At 40.1% G+C, this 13,617-nt stretch overlaps 1 protein-coding gene across 11 annotated transcripts in view; it reads right to left on the bottom strand.

The window, feature by feature from the left end:
- CASK (peripheral plasma membrane protein CASK) overlaps positions 1-13,617 on the bottom strand; it is an 83,815-nt gene that overhangs the window by 50,355 nt on the left and 19,843 nt on the right. The window contains exon 2 of one of the 11 annotated variants that reach the window (XM_065313481.1): positions 8,402-9,486. The exons of 9 other annotated variants lie outside the window; for them this stretch is intronic. In XM_065313481.1, the coding sequence (XP_065169553.1) occupies positions 8,402-9,259 (858 nt within the window). In that variant the 5' untranslated portion in view covers positions 9,260-9,486. Of the gene's footprint in view, positions 1-8,401; positions 10,241-13,617 lie in introns of those variants that run through there. One more of the 11 variants, XM_065313482.1, reaches the window with a different exon arrangement.

Genomic DNA, 13,617 nt, shown 5'->3' with positions numbered 1-13,617 from the left:
CCTACATGAAGAAAGTAAAAAAATTCCGTGAGCCCAAGGTCAAGTTCAAACCCCAACTAGTAGAAAAAATATCATCACGTGGTAAACACCAACCTAGTTTTACAAGTGCCAAACAGAAATCCGCTCTAAAACAGCCCAAAAATTATCCAAACAAAGAAATCATCCTAAATGTACATACATACTCGTATAACACAGGTCCACTAAAATTAAACACAAGAATCTACACAGGCAACAATAAACAAAAAATGGAAATCTTAAGAACATTGATTAGCACCATAAAAGAACAACGACATATGAATCAACCAGAGAATTTGAAGATTAATGAAGAAAAACATGCGCAGTTATCGAAACAGGCTAGGAATGCATTGGAAGGGCTGGCGAATGTCAAAAAAATGCTACGCCATTATTAACTAAGTGTCAAATCATATAAAAATCAAAATTCATTTTCAAAAATCATGTTTATAAAGAAATCATCATGAAACCACCTTATGATTATGTAATATCAAGCGAGTATCAAGATGAAGTGTTTGCAAGTGAACTTAACGACCGCCTCCAGGACCTTTATAACGAGAACCAATCAAAGAGCAAGAAGTTTTCAAAAATTGAAAGGGGAACTCTTAACGTGGTTAATAAAGATGTAAAAGGACCTAATTTCAGTACATCGGGATCAAGGTGTACCTCATTAAAGATCCCATCATCAAATCATCAAAAAAAGATAAACCCCCACCACTTCCCTCAATTTGAAGATCAAAAAGACAAAGAATCACAGAGCAAAACCTTATTTTCCAACCTATTTTGTACTAAACCTATACAAGACTCTCAAAAACCTTCAAGGACCATCAAAGGTACTCCTATAAAAATAGCAAACAAAAAAAGAATGAAGTTCATAATGAAGAACCTGCATCTGCAGAAACCGAAATAAATTTTTCCAAAGTTGATTTATTTCATTCAAGTATCTCACGCCAAAGACCTACTCTTGAGAAAAGAGTAGATATTCTTCATGCGGATAGAGTAGGCCTTTGAGAACCCATCCTCCACTTCATGACCACCCCGATTACTCTCCCCTTTGGCTGAAGAGTGATGCGGGTGGGCGGGATACACATTTTTTGAATTATTATTTTCTCCTTGTCCTTGTCCTTGTCCATTCCCACGTCCACGTCCATGAGATTTCCTACTTTTACTTTTACTAGTCGTGGTGCTAGCCTCACCACTATTATTATTACTAGGTATAGGTTGACCTCTTAATACCGGGGTATTAATATCCCCTTTCCGAGACTTCATTTTGATAGCCAGAGCAATGGCCATGTCCCTTGTTCTCTGCTTCCTTTTCTCATCCATTTTAAACTCTTTATTCTTCTTTTCAACTGATATGGTAATAATATTAATCCGTGGTTTCAAACGCCAATCATCACCTTCAGATGGTGGTAACCATTTGATTCTGGTTTCCGTACCGAGGGTACTCGTCATCATTTTCTGTTTGATCTCACTCTTTGTATACTTCCTACTTGGGGGTTTCGGAAGGGGTGTGGTCCTAGGTGGGATATGTTTGGCGGATGGAGAAGAGGTCATAGTGGTCTGTAGAAGGTGGGCATAATGAGGTGGGACATCTTTACTTTTCGCTTTCGTTTTGATTCCGGAGAGTCGCTTCGATTTCACTCTCGTTGCTTTCGGAGGCTCACCAGCATAGAGACGCGCAATCTTGTGATAGGTCTCTAGGAACTTTTGGTGTTGGCGCTCCTTAATGAACGAGGCTCTGTCCTTCTGGAGGGACATGATCGTTTTGTAATGAGTATTTGATGAGGGAAATAGTTCCGCGTTGAAAAACAGAAATTTACATGATTACTGACAGAAAAAACGTCAAAATATCATGTTGTTTAATATAATGACATTAGTAGTGGTGGGGGTATTGAGAATCAACCAGGAGTAAAGAATAAAAAAACGTTGATAATCCAGTGTTTTTTGAATTGTTCGCACGTAATAAATCACGATCAGTGCGTATTGTGGTGGAAAGCTGCTGATACGATGATTGATCCAATGCAGAGGGGCGGAGGTGGAAACCGCCCCCAAAGAAAGAAATCATTTTTCACGCTTCACCTCAACATAATTCAATATACAATATACTTTAAAGAGCATAAAATGTAAAAACGAGTTTAAGGGTTGATTATAAGGGTTGTCTGTTTTTGGTTTGGTCCAATTTACTTTTTGTTTTCCTATCTTGTTCACAACACAAAAAACGAAATTAGTCGCGAGTGTCGCGAGGGTGTTATTTCCGAAGGGTTGCGGTTGGTGTACCACCCCCCAGCGTCCGCATCTAACCGCAGAACGCGCATCCCCACGAATCGCGCGCTATGATGATGAAATGATGCGATGCGGCACGACCGCCGCCAACACACAGCTGCGAAAAGGGGGTGTGCGCGCGCGCCACAAGGACCCAATGACCCACTTTAGTCGAAACCCGTTACAAGGACGACCACGAGGACGTCCAAAATACCAAAAATCAAATTTCTCCAAAAATCACAAAATATCTTCATTTACCTGATGATGTGAAGATGGATAGTAATCCGAATGCACCGAGTGCAATGAATGCATACTAGGCCCACCATTCACGTAGCGATATCGAAAAGGGCTATGCACCGGACAGCCGCCGCCGAGATGCGGATGAAAAGGGCTGTCGCCGACGGCGGCGGCCGCGGCGATGGCGGCGCGCAACGACGGCGGCCCCGGCGGCGGAGGTCCGCCGAGTACGGGCGTCACGGGATCCGAGGAGCGCCCCGGCCGCTCAAACCAGTGAGCGGGAGGCGGTTGCCCGCCACCGCCGCGATGGCCGTGCGGCTGCCAGCCGGCCGCCGCCGCCGCCGCGTACGGATCCAGCTCGTCCGCGTCGTCGCCAGAGTCCTCCTCGAACACCTTGACACGAGTCTACTCCACGACACACACACACAACCTCAACCACCTCACACTCAAAAACTTAGTAATTTAATTATTTACTATTTATATACAAAACCACCTTCACTATATTTATTTATATTAAATTTAACCTCACAAAAAGTAAGAGTAGAAGTGAAGAGATGCGAAGAAGAAGTTGAAGGTCAAGTGAAGGTCGCTGGATGTCACATAACAATCTGGTTGTTTTTTTCCGAAGGGGTTTAAAGTGATGGTTTATGGTGTGATTAAAGTGGTATAATCCAATGGGGGGCGGCAGAACATTTGCCCGCGTAACGAAAAAGAAAACACGCACGTGTGCGGCGAGAGCTGAGCACGCGATGCGAAGACGACGGTTGATCGCGCACCACTGATGCTAGCTGGATGCTGCTGCGGAGGCGGCGGCGGCGGCGCTGCCTTCCTGCCATCACCGCCGCGCAACAGCCCGGCGCCGCCGCCGCCGATCTCGCGTTGCCGAGGAGACGCGCCGAACGGCCTTGCCGACCCACCGACCCACCTACGCGCTATATTATCCTGATCCTGCTTCACCTCGCATTTCCAACCCCCAAATACCACCCCATACCAACTCGACATGTTTATACAGTTTGAATATTCAAATAATATAAAATTATTCACACAAATTCAACGTGAAAACCAATAAAAATTTTTTTTTATGTGATACTTTGAACACTCTGTATAAAAAATAATTGTAGATCGTTCCAAGTTGGGTTTAACGCAATGTATAAATACGTAACGAACGCACGAGAGAGATCACGCGGGCGAAAACAAATAAATCCCGTGCTAATTGCCACCGCCACCGCAGCCGCCCCCCGAGTGCCAGCGCTAACAAACGCGTGCGTTTTATTACGCATCGTACGTGCCGATTATAGAAATATCGAACATGTGAACGAGGAAAAAAAAAAGCACACCTCGGAGGCGGCGGTAAATCACACATCTCCAATCCACTCTTATCCACAATCAGAGTATTATAGATATTGCTGATGTATCAAAATCATTAGACACATTAGACAACCCAATAATCATTATATGCTAACATGTAAGTTTGGTTGCATACATCTTGGTATTGGTAATGTAGCAGCGATAAAGTTGAATAAACAAGCGCGCTTCGTTAAACATTCCGCCCTCCAAGTGTTCATAAATCATCGTTCAGCGTCGCTTACAATTCGTAATATACCCGCGCGCCATCTACTCGACAACACGCGAAATTATTATTCTCGTCTCGCGAAACTAAAACTAATTGCGCATTCGATTACATCGTCGTATTTCGTGCTGTATACACACTTTGTTTGTGTCCGCCGTGGTGCTTAATCATTTATCTCTCATTAACAAGCATCGGGTGGTTTTTTCGCACGGACGCTGTGTATGTTTGGGTAGTTGTGACAGCGCGCTGTAATGAAGTGTCGCCCTCGAGGGGAATGAGCGTCGGGCAGTGTCACATTACGTGCGACATAACTGCAAATTGCATGAGGACCAAACCACCCGGACCGAAGGCAACCGAAGGATCAGGATAATTAATGTCGAAAAAATAAAATTAAATATTTTTTTAGTGAGGAAAGAAAATTTTGTTGTGAAAGATAAAATTGATTTTATGCACTAGAAAATAAAAAATGGTGGCCATCAAAGTGATTTATCGTAAATGTATTAGAAAATTTAAACAAATTGCATCGTCTCGAATGGATATACAATGTGTTTACTGTAGAATGTGGAGTTTATAGAGTAGAGATAGATTTTGTTAATGTTATGCACTGGAATGCGGACGGAATGTGTGTTTTGGGTTGCCTAAAAAGACGCCATTTCATCACACGAGCGTAATCGAATAGTTTCGCGTATCGGAAATCTCGGATTGCGTTTGCGCGCGTGCCAAAAGCTAGCGAATTTCTCCGGCCAACAACACATTTGCTTGATTCCGCACCCATACTGCAACATAACCACTAAAACTAAACGCCATTACACATCATAGATGGCACCAGACGCTGGAATTTGGATTCCACGTACGCGATTGAAATATGCGCGGCTCGTTCGAGGCGAAATAATGAATATATAGGATTGTGTCTGCATTGCGTATGCAACCAAGCATGCATATACCTTAAAATTCACTCAACTATCAAATTTACAACATAATTTCATCTAAAATCTTCAAAAATATTAAATTTTATATTTTTAAATAACTAACCTCAAAATATAAATTTTAAGAGCTATTGTGTCATAGATGGCGTTTCTAAATTGTTATCCCTTTAAGTTTTACGATTAGTGAGTAGTTTTAAAAGTTTTCCAAGTCGCTGGCATGATTTTCATCAATTCCATTCGAGTTTCTTTTATTTGTTTGCATCCCGATCGCTTTTGTTCTACTGCAATGAGCGCGCGCAATGTGGGCTGCCTACGTCAAGGTTTTGTTAAGTTGCCAGCGGCAGGCCGGGCGCAATAAGCATCGACAAATGAATGAAGAGATATTGCGTCTGCACGCCCGCGTGCCCCAAATGTGGGGCGGAGCTTTGTGCTTTTCGCGATCGCACGATCCTGCAGCGCAGCGCAGGGCACAGGACTACTCCAGGCGGAGAACAAACGATAATCGAATCTGTCAGTGGCACACACGCGCGTGTCTCACATACATATAGATAGAGTTAAGTAAATCAGGCCAAGAAAAATCAAATTATGATTAAATCACATTGAAAAGTCCAGAACTACTCGCCACCAGATGGCGCAAGAGATACATATCTATAACAATCAACTATTTAGAGTTAGATGGTGTAAGATTTAAATTTTTAGTTTGTTTTGGTAATTTTTTAGGAAAAAAATCAAATTTTAAGCAAAATGTCAAAGCTATTCGCCACCAGATGGCGCAATAGATACATATCTATAATACTCAACTATTTAGAGTTAGATGATACTGAATTAAAAATTTTAGTCTATTTTAAACATTTTCTAATAAAAAAATTAAATTTTGAGCAAAATTTCAAAACTATTCGCCACCAGATGGCGCAATAGAGTCCTACAACTAGATGGCGTTGATAATGCATGGAATTTAACATTTTAGTCCGTTTTGGTCATTTTGGTGATGAAAGATTTGCGATGCGGATGCAAAGCGCCGCAGGACTCGACCGCAGGACGCAGGACACTACTAAACCACAACTGTCGAGTATAGTGGGTTGTATCACTCTATTTTAGTTCCGTACTTTCACAGAATTACCACACAGCGTGCCATAACCACATTTTTTTTCATTCATTCCTCTTTAGACAACGAAAAAAAGATTACATAATGATAAGTTTTATGCTAATATTTAAGCCGGAATTAAATTAATATTTGCGCTGCATTTACATTAACGGCGCGCGCGCCGAAAAAGGATGTGCGACACATTAAATGGCGTTCAATGGCCGCCATTAGCGTGTGTTAATTGTTAATTAATTAGAAAACCAAATATGGCTTTAATTAAATGTTGTGCAAACATGCACGCCATGTGTTTCGGTGCGTCGTAACATCCGCCCTCCCAAAACAAACACATCCCTTAAATATCTATGTAGAAATTTAATTTAAATTTTTTAAGAACAATGACGAAATGACTAAATTTAAATTAGCTAATTATAATAATAATAATTATCAGAAATTTGCATTTGAAACGCATAATTCAATCCTGATTGGATTCATTGGTGTCATTAAAATGTAAATTAACCTCAAATTCAATTGCGTGTAAGTAGCGCCATCTATTGATAAATAGCTCTGAATTAAACTTAATATTTTCCGTCGGCGGTTTTTTTTCGGTTTTTGAGTGGAAGTTTGCTCTTGGAAACTTTCCGACGCAGATAATTTATGCGCAATAAGTTATGTAATATTTATGGCCGCGATATGGCCGACGACAGCGGCAACTTGGAGAAATGTACTCTCGCAGTGCGAATGCACGAAACAGACAGACCACAGCCGAAAAACATGAATACACACACACAGAGCACCCGAGACACACTGCGGAACAAATCGCACTTCGCGTCTTCAATCTTTTCGCAGAGCGTGAGAATGCGATAAAACAAGATGGCGGCGCGCGTCGGAATGCGATGTTGCACGATTTGTAAAGATTTATACAGAAAACAGCAATTGATCATACCAACAATACAAAAACACAAATATTACACGATAAACATTATAAAACAATGAAAACTCACATTTTTAGTTGATATCCTTAAAGATATTGAATAATTAATGCAGACTCACCTGTAACAAAAGAAATAAACAATTGGTACTTGACATAGCAATAAATTTAAATATTTAATTAAATATAATCCGAGGGAAATTCACAACGAGTCCAATCCACATCCAGGATATTAAGGATTCGAATGTCGCATGTCGCAGAATGTTATCCTTGACCTATTTATCCTTGCGCACGTCCTTTTCCCCACTTTACATTCTCTCGCAAACTGGCATTTGTTTTCGTTACGTGTTTTTGTATTCATTTTTTTTTCGAAGGATTAAAAGATATCAAGGACGAAAACAAAACAAAAATATGAAAAGCATAACTTTCTGGTATTTCAATAGCCGAGGATAAGTTTTTGGCGTCTGATAAATATAAGAAAAACATTTATTTTCCAAAGGACGAAAAAACCAATCTGTAATTTCATCAATCCGTAACTTATGGTTTTGTTTACTCGCCTGGGTCGACAATGGAAAAGTTATGAAATCAAAACTTTGCAAAAACTTTCAGAAAGCAAAAAAAGCTTAAAAGATAACCAAGAAAAGCATTAAAATATTATTCGAGTACTACTAACGCCATCTGTTTTAACTAGTTTTGACTTTTTTTTCTTTTTGTAATAAAATTGATTTATCGAATGTTCTTATACACGTCTTGTGTTAATAAGTCGTTCAGGATAACAAACGATCGTCTATTGTCCCACAATCACATATACAGTGTGTCCCAACCCTTTTCTACACATAAAAATTGATAGCAAGTGAAAAAAAATGTCCAACAAACTCCAAGAAGCTTTTCGCTATTACTATCAACCGAAAGTGGGAAGCATTGCAAATGGCTGGCGGCGGGAGAAAGTTGCGCCGAAGAAAGGGAGCGGAAAATTTATTATAATCACGGCTGGCGCGAGGTAAGAAGAAACGCCGAGCGGCGGGGCCGAAAAGTTGTAATTTATTTCGACGTCTCCCGACCAGACAAACTTTCCCGCCGCCCTGCGCCGCCCCCGTGGCCTAGAGTTTAAGAATGAACGACTAGACATAACCAAATAGGACATAACGACACAAGAGGACGGTTAAAGTTGGCTTACAAATGGTGGAACTAATAAAAATAAGTTTTTTTCTGAAGTGGGCGGAGCTTAAATAACAAAAAAAATCATTTTTTGTTAGAAATAATAAAAATAATTAAGAAAAAACTTCAGAAATACAATTTTTAAGCATAAAAGTTTCTAAAAAGTTGCTTTTGCAAATCTAAATGACGCCATTTTAAAAGTGGGCGTGGCATATTTTTACCTTAAGACTATGCCGTCGATAACACCTCGTACGATTCAAATAATACTTGTAGACATACGGCGGCAGTGATCTCTTAGTCTCCTCGCCAATCCATTGACACTTCTCATGCGCAATTGCATTAGCAACGGCCGCCCCACACGCCGCGCAGACACGCCCACCGTAATCATAAACCCTCCCACCATCATCCATAACCATCCGGTTGACATTCGGGGAAACAGGTCGCCATGGCGTGGGTGAAGGCGGAGGTTCTCTATACACCTCATCAAAGAACACTACACTCGGCCTCCCATCAAGCCCCTCCTCCGAGTTAAACCCTCGATCTCGATCCCTCTGGTTCTGATACGCTTGAAACTCCCGCCGTAGAAATTGCTCATTAAAATCCAGATTAAAATCCAATTCAAACTCTCTATCACGCTGCAGGCGTAATTCTTGCAGGAGTTCTTCCTCATACGCATGGGAGGGGCATATGTATCGAGGCGGAGCATGGTGATGAACATGGGAGTGACCATGATGTTGATGAGGATGTGGATGGGAATGTGAATATGATCTTGTATGTCCAGGGACATGGGCGTGTCCAATAACATGGGCGTAATCCTGGGCGTGGCTATGGGCGTGTCCATGGGCGTGTCCATGCCTATGATGATGCACAGGAGTAATATGCGACGAGGAATTTGATGGTGTCGGTGGTGGGGGATGATATTGCGCACGTTGAAGATGTTCAAGGTACCGACCACGGCCGTGCGATGGCGGGTAGGAGGAGCTATAGTTATAATAGGGCGTGGTCAGTGGTTGTTGCGGGGGCGGCGCTTGTCGCTGCCGGGCCGGATAGTAATCTTCTACGATCGGCACACGACTCATTCCATGACTGAATTATCCTTTATGCATCATCCACTTTACCATACAATCAATTATCCATAGATATTTTTGGTTTAAATTTTTCGATGTGTGGCAGTTACGTACGAGTTCACTCTTGTAGGCAGTAGAATATCACAACTTTTAATTTATTTAATTTAATTTGTTTATATAATAAAATTAGTCAACATTATACAGAGTGTTCCATTATTGTCTTTAGTTAAACTTTAATCCTTTTCCGAAAAGAAAAAATGTTAGTGAACATGTTAAGCTGATTGGCGAAAGTTCAGGATAATGGCAGAAAGGACGAAACCAATTAACAAGGATTACACCAGGACGAATTGACCACATGGCCGTGTGTAACTATCGACAAGCGAAGCGTGGCAAGGGTATTACATAAATTCGACAACGTCTTAAGGACCTCATGAGGCATTATCCTTTGTTATCCTTTCAGAAAACACAAAATCAATAAAAATTAAATTTTACACCCAAAAATCACATGTTATGATCATAACTCTGGTTGGACTTGTTATCCTGGTGAATTAATTCAGAGAGACGAATGATGAGGGACAACGGATAAATGTCCTGTCACATAATGCTAACATGTCCTGCGTGTGACTAATACTCATGAAGGAAATCGAGTCAGGACGATTGCTATCAGGATCAAATTGGCACTAATACCACGTAATTATTATCGCAACCCTCTTGAGACAAGAAGGACAACATATATTCAGAGTGTTCTCAAAAAATTCAATTTTTAAGACAAAATTTCTTTAAATTTTTACAAAAGATTTCTTCTCTTCAGGGAGGATGAAAATTGGCGATGTGGCAATGTAGCAATGTGCAATGCGCAGCGACGCATAATAATCAACCCAGATAGCACTCCACCACCCCTCGTTATCCTTCATCCTTGCAAAAAACGCGTCGGACAGAAATAGAAACGTGAAAAAATCAACCAGCGAGTTGAAAAGTAGAAAGTGGAGCATCGTCACGGGGAGCAATAATAAGATTTTTAATTTGCATATACAGAGTGTTACGGAAAATTCATTTAAAAATTTTAAAATAAATTATTTTGAACATACTGTACATGTGAGATTCTAAGACTGTAAATAACGCTCGTATATTTTCATTCCGTCGCGTCGTGTGCCTGACGAACGTTTTAATATCTCAACCCTTGCCGACGCTTTCGTCCTGGCTGCTCGGAGACTTAATGTCCTCGTCGTATCAGGATCAGGCGCGCAGCAATCGTCATCGGGAGGATATAAATTCACATAAAGTTCCATAATTCCCGCAATTCCCATAACTCCTATCCTTACTCACGAGTGCAAAAAGGACAAAGTCATTCCAAAGAGTCCTGTGAAATCCCGCGCAAGAAAAACTACTAGTTTCCAAGTAATCCAAATAAAATATTTAATTATAAAAAATTATATTATACCAATATATTTTCAACTTTTTTGTGAGTTGAGTGTGTCGTAAGGACGACTCAGAGAATATTTTCAACAAGATGGATGCAATAGTCACAGGACCCGTGAGGAAAATGTGGAAAGTGCCAACGAGTGTGTGGAGCGTCAAGTGTGTGTCTGAGATGAGATGAGAAAACGACGCGCAGTGAAGATACGTCTCCAGGACGACCAAAAAAAAAACTCAAATAAAACGCAATCAGGAAGCGAGCAAGGTGAAAATACTCCGAGAAATGTTGCCATGCCAAGAATTTTCACAAAGTTTAAAATTAAAATTAAATATTTTCTAAATCTTTCATTTTTAATCTTTACTTTTAATCCTGATTTCTCATTCAGGATGCCAACACGTGCCTCCATCTATGAATCGAAGCGTGAAGCACAAAAGCGCTCAATCTGCATTCAAACACCCGAGCGCGGAACTTTTCTAAAGCGATTATGTCGTTGTCCTACAATCCCCACAGAAAGGACGAAGGATCAAAACAAAGCAATCAAGTGTTGCAAATCGATGCATTCAAATAAAAATTATACAGAGTGTATAAAATTTAAAAAAATATTCAATCAAACACTTTGTATTTAAATAATTTTTTCCGAGTTAAAATTTTGAAATTATTCGCGCGTAAAGATGCCCGCTGCGCTCGCTTACTAATTGGATGATTAACGATGTTTGCACGCGCCACTGACGCGTCCTTATCGCCGTGTTATCCTGCGTTATCCTTGCTCGTAAAGGATTTAACCCTTTAACTTCAACTTGAGTTCTCAACTCGAATGTTTCGCGTCATTTACGTTGACATTTTTAATTAAATTCACGTTTTTATGTGGAATATATAATAAAATTTAAGGGTTGTAAAAATGGTGTGGGTGCAGTTTGGCGAAATTCCAATCGGAATTTTTACAGTTACGAGTACGTTGAATATGTGGGATGTAGGACATGTCCTGGCAGAGTAGTGTAAAACTACGTTACGCCCCTAATATACTTAAAGGTGGTTTCAACCCTCTTTAAAATGTGTGGATATAAATTATTTCAGATAAAATGATTTTATTATAAGTAAAATTATATTTTCAATGTTTTTTTGTTATTTATGTTATTTTACGGATAATTGAATTAAATTTGCGCAGTAAAAGAGCTCAAAGCTCTGGTAAATTGAGAAATCGAGCTGGTTTTCACCCACGGACGCCATAAACTATGAACGAACGACAAAAGAATGAAGAAATATTACCCTGGCCTGCAGCTTTCAAAAAAGCGCCCCGAAAAAAGCTCAATTCAACTAAAAATACGCGTAAATTGAATTTTTAGAAATTATTTTTGTATATTCCTATCTACATGTTATTAATATTATTAGATTATTAATCACTGCTGATTAGCGCAGAAAAAACTCGTTATTTTTGCCCGGATGTGGCAGGAAATGGCCGGTTTGGAAAAAAGCTGCGCGTAGAAATCGTTAGAATGTTCGAAATTCGGCCGTTAGAATAAAAAGGCGTCTGCGCTGGACTGGAGGCGAGAGGGTGAGAGCAGCGTGTGTCTGTTAGAAGCGCGCCGAATGCGCAAAATGTGGAAAACGTGGAATTGCGGAATTGTGGAAATGTGGGCCAGGCGCAGGATGTGGGGCTGCTTTCGGCCGGTCTAATAAATCGCAGATGTGACATGTGCGGAGGACGCCGACTGACCAAACCAGAGCAGAACTAAAACAAGCCGCTGTTCGAGAGTTGTGTGGGTGGTTTTTTTTTATAGGGAGAAAATGTAAGAAACGCCTAACAAGTTATCAAGAGTCGAGTCATTACAATCGGGGTACAATTTTTTGAAAGATTATACGTAAATAATTGAAAAACTAATAAACAAACAAATAATACCCAATTTAACTGTCCTATCTTATAGAGAATTTTTCGTAGATTAAGACGCTGCGATCAGATCTTATTTATTTCTTTTAGTTTACGAGATATTCGCGATTGAATAAAATGGGCAAAAATTGATAAATGTCACTTTCTAGCACTTTTAGTCGCGTTTTTCGACCTTTTACTGTAGAAAATATAATTATTTTATATTTTTATCTGATAGAGAATCTTCCAATCTTTCATAATCAGTAATTCGTTGGTTGATATCGCTTTTAGTTTAAAAGATATGAATTATCAAAAATCGTCGAAAAAAAGTATCAAGCACCCCCCCCTTTGGCAATTTTTTCTTAAGAATGAAAATTTCATCTCTCAGATTTCTGTTTTAACGATCGTATCTGATAGAGAATAGTCCGTAGATTAAAACGCTGCAATCAGATCCTATTTATCTCTTTTAGTTTACGAGATATTCCCAATTGAATAAAATAGTCTAAAAATTGTCTCAAAATGAGTCAAAAACAAAGAATTACGTAGTTTTTCGCACTAAATTCACCATAACTTATTCAAAACATTAAACATTTAAAAATCATTTTACCAAAACCTGTCCTACCATAAAACCTACGCTTAACAATTTAAATTTTTCTTATTTACCCTTTCATTGCATCAAAAATCTCAAAAAACACAAAAAATATCAACATGTTTAAAATGAAGCCATTCAATTTTATCAGCTCGCAGCTTTTGCTCATAACCTCGTTGGCGTGAAAACCCCGAGGAGAGGAAAAATTTCCCAAAGGCTTCCTAGATCTCGCAATGCCTAGATTCCTAGATTCCAAGATTCTAAAAGCCAGCGAGCGCCTGAATAGCGAAATCCATTGGCCGCGTATTGCTCGATCTATTGTGCAAACAGTGCGCTCGCAGCCACGAAAAGCCCGGAGCCCCGGAGGCCCGGAGGAAAGCCGACGGAAACGGGCACGAAAGAAATTGCTTCGGCGCGGATTCCGATCGATTACGCCTGCAACGGTCAGCAACAAGCCAAACAAACACGCAAAAAATCACGCATGAACATAATTCCCATGT

Source organism: Atheta coriaria, unplaced genomic scaffold, assembly GCF_025399875.1.
Source record: "Atheta coriaria isolate IRGN ID8LTWV9N9 unplaced genomic scaffold, Caltech_Dcor_3.1 hic_scaffold_10_pilon, whole genome shotgun sequence".
NCBI lineage: Eukaryota > Metazoa > Arthropoda > Insecta > Coleoptera > Staphylinidae > Dalotia > Dalotia coriaria.
Note: the sequence above shows the minus strand (reverse complement) of the source record. Positions and strands in the feature narration are given on the sequence as shown.